Source organism: Dermochelys coriacea, chromosome 15 (genome assembly GCF_009764565.3).
Source record: "Dermochelys coriacea isolate rDerCor1 chromosome 15, rDerCor1.pri.v4, whole genome shotgun sequence".
Classification (NCBI taxonomy): Eukaryota; Metazoa; Chordata; order Testudines; family Dermochelyidae; genus Dermochelys; species Dermochelys coriacea.
The window spans coordinates 15,950,418-15,957,046 of NC_050082.1; the positions used below are offsets into that span (position 1 = coordinate 15,950,418).

At 43.3% G+C, this 6,629-nt stretch overlaps 1 protein-coding gene across 11 annotated transcripts in view; it reads left to right on the plus strand.

The window, feature by feature from the left end:
- The window catches only part of COMT (catechol-O-methyltransferase), a 32,761-nt gene extending 28,933 nt beyond the window's left edge, over positions 1-3,828 (plus strand). For 10 of the 11 annotated variants that reach the window (XM_043498194.1, XM_038372989.2, XM_038372993.2 and 7 more), the window contains one exon: positions 2,529-3,828. In XM_043498194.1, the coding sequence (XP_043354129.1) occupies positions 2,529-2,708 (180 nt within the window). In that variant the 3' untranslated portion in view covers positions 2,709-3,828. Of the gene's footprint in view, positions 1-292; positions 1,079-2,528 lie in introns of those variants that run through there. The other variant, XM_043498193.1, reaches the window with a different exon arrangement.
- Positions 3,829-6,629: the final 2,801 nt, after the last annotated feature.

The window sequence follows — 6,629 nt, forward strand, 5'->3', positions numbered from 1 at the left end:
GCTATTATTGTCAGTGGGAACTGAGGGTGCTCAGCACTTCCCAGGGATTGTTCAGCCACTTGCAGGATCTTCCTGTCTGGAAAGGCCTGAAGCTGAATACCCAATGAAAACCACCCACAAACACTGGAGAAGTACGATTTGGGTCTGAATGTCATGACTTAAGTCTTTCCCTATCAGATTAAGCCAGGACACCTGATCCAAATGTCCTGAATTTTGTAGAAGTTCAGATTTCAGACCTAGCCTTCACATCACTGATTTTTCTGGTGGCAAACTCTTCTCCCTCTGTTGTCGGGGTTTGTGCTCCTTGATGAAATTCTCTCTTGATAGCATTTTTTGTACCTTCTTTCTGTGAACATCTGGGGCATCCTTACCATTTGATGGGCTATAAAGCAGCCCTTATCAGAAGGAAGACTATTCCTAGCACCATGCTAGGCTCTCATTCCAGGAAATGCCATTCAGACTCTCTCCACCCACAGCTAGATGTGGGGACAGATTCTGTCAGCAACAAAGGTAACAGATAATGACACTTCATTACAAAATTAGAAGGCTATTATAGCAATAGCAAATTATGGGTTGGCTTTAAACAGCCAAGTAATGACAAATGAGAGCAGCTGAGGACCCCAGGCTATTTCCAAACGTCAACAAATAACCCAGTGATAATCACAGCCTCTGTGTTTTATAAAAAACAGAGCAAATCAACATAATATCACAGCTCAATAGCACTATTACACCTGTGATTATCTTTAGAATGAAATGACTAATTGGATGGAAATGCCATTTTTCAGTTACATTCTCCACAAATATCTACTCACTTGCTCATGTATGAGCCTCTCTTGCATTAAGACCATGGGAGTCTCTCTGCGGACTGCTTCGCACTAGCCACATTCTCCCTCTCTTGCATAGCACCAGTTTCACCACCCCTGTTTGGAGAATACAAACACTGTGTCTTAGGCTCCCACTCTCTCCTCCCTACAAGCAGCTTTTTAAAAAGTCGAGGGTTTCTTTGGGACTTCTTTTTAAAACCCACCATTGAATTTACACATCAGTAGCTGGGAGACAGTAAAATTCTGTTCTGAAATTGCTTTGCCTCTGAGTGTTAATTTTTAAACTTTCTCTGTAACAGTTGCCAAGCTCCAAGCTGTTTGGAGGGCTATAGCACCATTTCCAGCTCTGAACCTCAAACAAACAAAAAACCAGCTAAAGCGAAGGATTGAGGATCATTTAGCTCCAGCTTCTTAGTCAACAGTTTGATGCGATTACAAACCATAGTGTTTTGCTTATTCTCATGAATCATTGCAGTGTAACATCACCAGGGGATTTGATATGGACCAGCTGAAGGGAACACTTTGAACATTTCTCCAACGTGGCATTTTGAACATAGTTTTTGACAGGCATTTCAGATGACCCAGGTTGTGGTTTGAGTCCCACACAGTTTACCCTTCACACAGTTCTAGAAAAGGTCCTTGATACAAGGAGCAGCTGGCAAACATCAGCGGAGTCACAAGGACACAGCTGTTAGTGCTGGAAATGCTCTTTTCACTCGAGTCTCTGATCTGATTATTAGGAAGTACAGGCCAGAGGATATCAACATACCTCCCAAACCACCTCTTCTCTTGGGGTTGGCACAAACTCAAGAGGTGAGCATGGTTTGTGGGGCAAAAGCCATGCATGGAGCCTTAAAGATGCAACTCTCCCCATAACTGCAGGGTGGGAACAAAGCTGATAAGCTGCAGGCTTTTATTTTGAAAATTACATTACTTATCTAATGTCTCTTTGTCAAGGAAAATACAAGTCAGCAAATGTTACGGTTGCAGCTTTACTGTTGTTAAACGTTGGATGCCCGGGTATATGGCAAGTTACTTATGCCCCTTAAATTCATGATAACTTGCCAGCCTGACCCTCTTTGGGCACTAACCGTGCTCCATGCCCTGTCGCCAAATAAAGCGGCCAAAGGTTGGATGGGATTGAGGAAGATTGAGCACAGGAAGTCTCAGTCCTGAACTCTTGTGTTTTTCCAGTAGTGGGCTAGAGGCCCAGTTGAAACTTTGCTGCCCAGAATGCCATACAGCCTCCTCTCTGGTGGCTTCACCAGCTTCTGCAAAATTTCAATATTAACCTGAAATAAAAAGGAATGGTCAAGTCTTCACCCGTGTGAAGAAATCCTTCCAAATGTGAATTACCCAGAGTTGTCTTCTTAACCCTGGAGAGACAGCCAGAAACAATAATTTAGGCATGACCTGTCCCCATTCATTTGAATCTGAAGCACAATGACATCAATTTCCTATCAGCATCATTAACTCTTTTGCTGTTGCTGATGTTAGCAGAAAGATCCAGCTTTTCAGCTGTTGCTTGCAGAACCTGTAGAGAGAATCACAGCTATTCTTCCCTGATCAAACCCATGTTAGTACAGGAATTCACTTTAGCATGAAATGTCACTAATACAAAAGTGCATTGCACTAGCACTTAGTAAACATTAACTCCTTCTAAAGTGAACAGATTCACCAAGTGCAAGTCTCTCTTCTTTCTAGGAACATGGCTTGCTGAGGAAGGGCTCTGTTATCCTGGCTGACAACGTCATCTACCCTGGGGCTCCAGAGTTCATTAAGTACATCCGCAATAACAACAGTTTTGAATGTACCAACTATCCCTCACACGTGGAGTACATGAAAGTGAAGGATGCCATGGAAAAGGCTGTGTTTTTGGGATAAAGGGAGTCATTGGTATCCAACTGTTGTTTCAAGTGGTGTAAATGCAATTGCACAGGTTAACTGTGTCTGTGCTTCAAGTTTAGCTTTCTGTACTTTTGGGGCTGTAATTAAAGCAAGTGATGATGAACAAGATGGGTTTAAAGAGGGAAACGAAGGTCTAGTGAGCATGTGCATAAGTAGGGTAGCCTGCCGAAGATTTAGATGCAGGGGCCTGGTTTTTTCTCTTTTCAGATGGCTATCTGCATCCAAGATGATATACATTCCCTTAAGGTGATCTGCTTCTTGCCAAACAGCAAAAATCAATCTTTTTACTTTGAGTTCAAACCCTACCAGTCCAGAGTGAAATAAACTCTCAGCAGTCGCTGTGATTTTCTGTGTCCTTAAGCCAAAACAGACTAATCGCTTCTAAGAGCGAGAAAGATACAGTTTGCAGGGAAGGAATAGTTCAGCAGCTCTGATTTTGCTAAATAACTGGCAATGCACCGCTGTGAAGAATCCTGTGGTTACATCACATGCATTCTTCGGTAGCTACCAGTAAAAATTCATTGTGTTCTGTGCTGGAGAAAACAAAACAGTTTGACAGTGGGCAAGGCAGACAAGATAATTAATGTGATTGTGGGGGAGAGGCCAGGAAGGCTACACAAAATAAAGGGGTGAAAATATACATTTCCAGGGTACTTTTACCAGAGAAGTAGCATTAAACTTCTTTATAATGAACTACCGAACGCACATAAACCGCCAAGACCTTGATAAAATGCTGTTTTCCAACCCTTTGCATTGACCATAACCAATGCAAGCTCTTTGGGGACAGGATACGCTTCTTACTGCAGGCCAAGAGCTGCATAAATGCAAGATGCTGGCTGATGATTTATAATAGGACACAACAGGCTGTGCCTTTCTGGGCGATTATTGTACACCCTGGGTTGTGTTCACATTACAGTAAATACTAAGGATTATTATTAAGGTACAAGACCAAACCCCAAGTGACTTAATTCACCCAAATGGTGCAATAATCCACTGGCAGGGCACTTCTCAGCGTGTCTTATTGCTGTTGCACAACTGTGTAAAATTCAAAATTTAAAAGTAAAAATTAAGGGGAAAAAAATGACTTGTGCAGTTACTGAGTGTGTGACTCCATTTTATTCCACAGGGACGCTGCCCAGCACTTTGGCTGTAGGTTTCAAGCCAGGGAGCAGCTACAGAAATAGACCCTGTATTCTAAAACCAGTAGATACGTACTCCCTCTCCCCTTCCACTTTGGATTCTCACAGGCACATTATTTAGCCAGCTGCTTTTGCAGTTCACCTCCCTGAAGCGTCATTTATTCTGGCTCAGGAGCTGGAGAGAATCACATCTCTAAGTCAGTGAAAATGAGCTTGGCAAAGACTTCAAACAATACAACTGGAAAGGAGAGCAAGTTAACTACAGTTGTAAGATCAGATTGAAAATGGACAGAGTTAACTAGAGGAACCTAGTGTAAAGTGAGGAGTCACTTCTGTGCTAGGCCCCAGCCAATCCACAAGCCAGAAACTGGTCTGGTGACTCTCAGGGTAGGTGTATACAAGTCTCACAGGAGGAATAGCAGCTCAGTCTGTTCAACATCCCTCTATGGCTTGGAATGCTCTCCTGCCTCACAGTGACAACAGACTCCCCAAGCCTTAGCCGGCTCCAGCCTTGCTCTGACTCGGGCCTCACTCTAAACCGGCTCTGGACCTTGACTCTCATCACTAGGCCCTATTGCCATGGCTCTAATCACTAGGACTGACCATGCCCCATCATGGTTTCTGACACCCAGCCAGCTCGTGGATGCATACTTTCCAAATAGGCACAATGAGGCAAAGCCACAATAATTTACCTTGATAAGGAAAATCGCTAATCGTCTGACTCTCTCAACCTGAAACTCTGCTGGATCAGATCCCTGGTCCATCCACTCCAGGACTGACTCTCCAGCAGTGGCCGATAACTGATGCCTCAGGAGGTGAAAATGTCATGTAGTGACCATAGCTAATAGTGCAATATTGTACTGTGCGTGTCATTCCTTTGAGCCTCTAGGAGCAGCCTTTTCTAACCCGAAATAGAAATGTAAATGACATACAAGTGCCTAGCTGTAGATACCATTAGTGATCACTCACTGGCATGGTACCAAAGCCCTTCTGGTGATTTTAAACAGTTTGCAGGACACTATTTACAAGCCCATCTAAAGCCATGCTTTTGATTGCAATTAAGTGTCCCTCTCACCACAGCAGGTTGCTGTGACTTATTGATACTGATGAAGTCCAACACGTCAGGCCGGATGCCTGGTCTGCTGAGAAGCTCTGTATTATGACATTGAGGCATGTAAGAATTCTGAAGCAAACCAAGCTCCGGGAGATCATTTGCATGTGAACGAAAGTTTAGGTGCTGCATGTGGATGCAGTCCTCTGCAAATCAGTCAGGGAAGAGTGTTCTAATTTTTTAGCCTACAGACCTTTAAATGTGTGGATGTGAAATAAGTTATGCAAGAATATCAAGAAAGCAGGACGAAGTACAGAGAAGCCATTAGGTTGGTGTAGATATTACACAGAGTGGATTCCCTCATGTGGCATGGCAATGTGAGCTCTGTATGCAGTCAGAGCCATAGCCACTACTTTTAAGGTCAAAATTAAGGGTTTTCCTCCTACTAGAACTACAGGGCCAGCATAGCTGTGGAAGAGCAGAGTTCTATTCCAGTTCATGCATCAGCAGATTGTTAACCAAGTTCCAAATGCAAGGACAAATTTTGCCCTCAGCCAAACCCATGTAACGCTATTTGTTACTGGTGACCAAGGATGAAAAGGAAAGAACCTAGCTGAGTTCGAATGACTGGCAAACAGAGCTGCTTTTCAGAGTAAAAGCACGCTTTGGAAGCAGTGAAGGTTGTAGGCTAGCTCTTTATCCTTGTACAAAGGAGGCTATTCAGGATTCTAAAGATCCCAGCATCAAGTGCAAGTCAAAGCAGTATCATCCTATTGCAATGGGTGTCAAAGACAACCCAAATAGTCACAATCCTGTTCTCATGGAACAGCAAATTGGAGCTTGAGTGTTTGACTAAAGACTGTCAGCTTGTAAAGTGTCACTGATGGAAATTACCTATTAAATAAATTCCTCCAGCTAGTTCTCCCAACTCACCTTGCAAATAATCAATTCTAAGCAATCCTAAGTGAGATAAATTAGCCAAATGAAAAATATTGGCAGGGCTCAGTGGTAGTGAGCCATGGTATGAGAGAGACTGGGTTCAGTTCCTACAACAGTATCTCCTCACCCTCCCACCCCACTCCCCATTATGGCTGAGGGCCAACACCTACAAAAACTGGCTTTTTAAACAGGTAAGATGACAGTTGAAAGATTGGGGGGAGGGGTCAACCAAATTTGGTAACACCCCTTAAACTTTTCATTTACTTATTATCAGCTTGTACCACAGCCTGGCATTGCCAATGCTGTGCATTAGTTACAAATAAAGCTGTTACAGTAGGAAGCAAAAAAATCCTGGTGAACACCCACTGAGGTGACAGGAAGCTGACTGGAGATTTTGTTGATATCAGAAACAGACGAGGGCTGTGATATTTCACCTCAATTGTTCCTACGTTAACCTTTCACCTCAGGGACTCCGTTCTCCAGGTTGGCCAGAAGATGAGGAGCTGGAAATGAAATTACTCTGACAGCTGTAAAAGGTCAACTGTAGAAACCACAGACTTGTTTTAGCTCAGTATCTTACCTACAGCATCTACTATTCATTGCCACTTTAGTGCAGCCATAACGAAAACAAATGTCAGATTCTTTCCTGCAGCAGCATGTTGGCAATACCTACTAGGAGCCAGATTCTGGGGGTAATATCCACATCGCTTGTAAAATGAGATGTTTCGTCTGTATGTACAAGAGCAGCAGATGATTTTGTACAACATG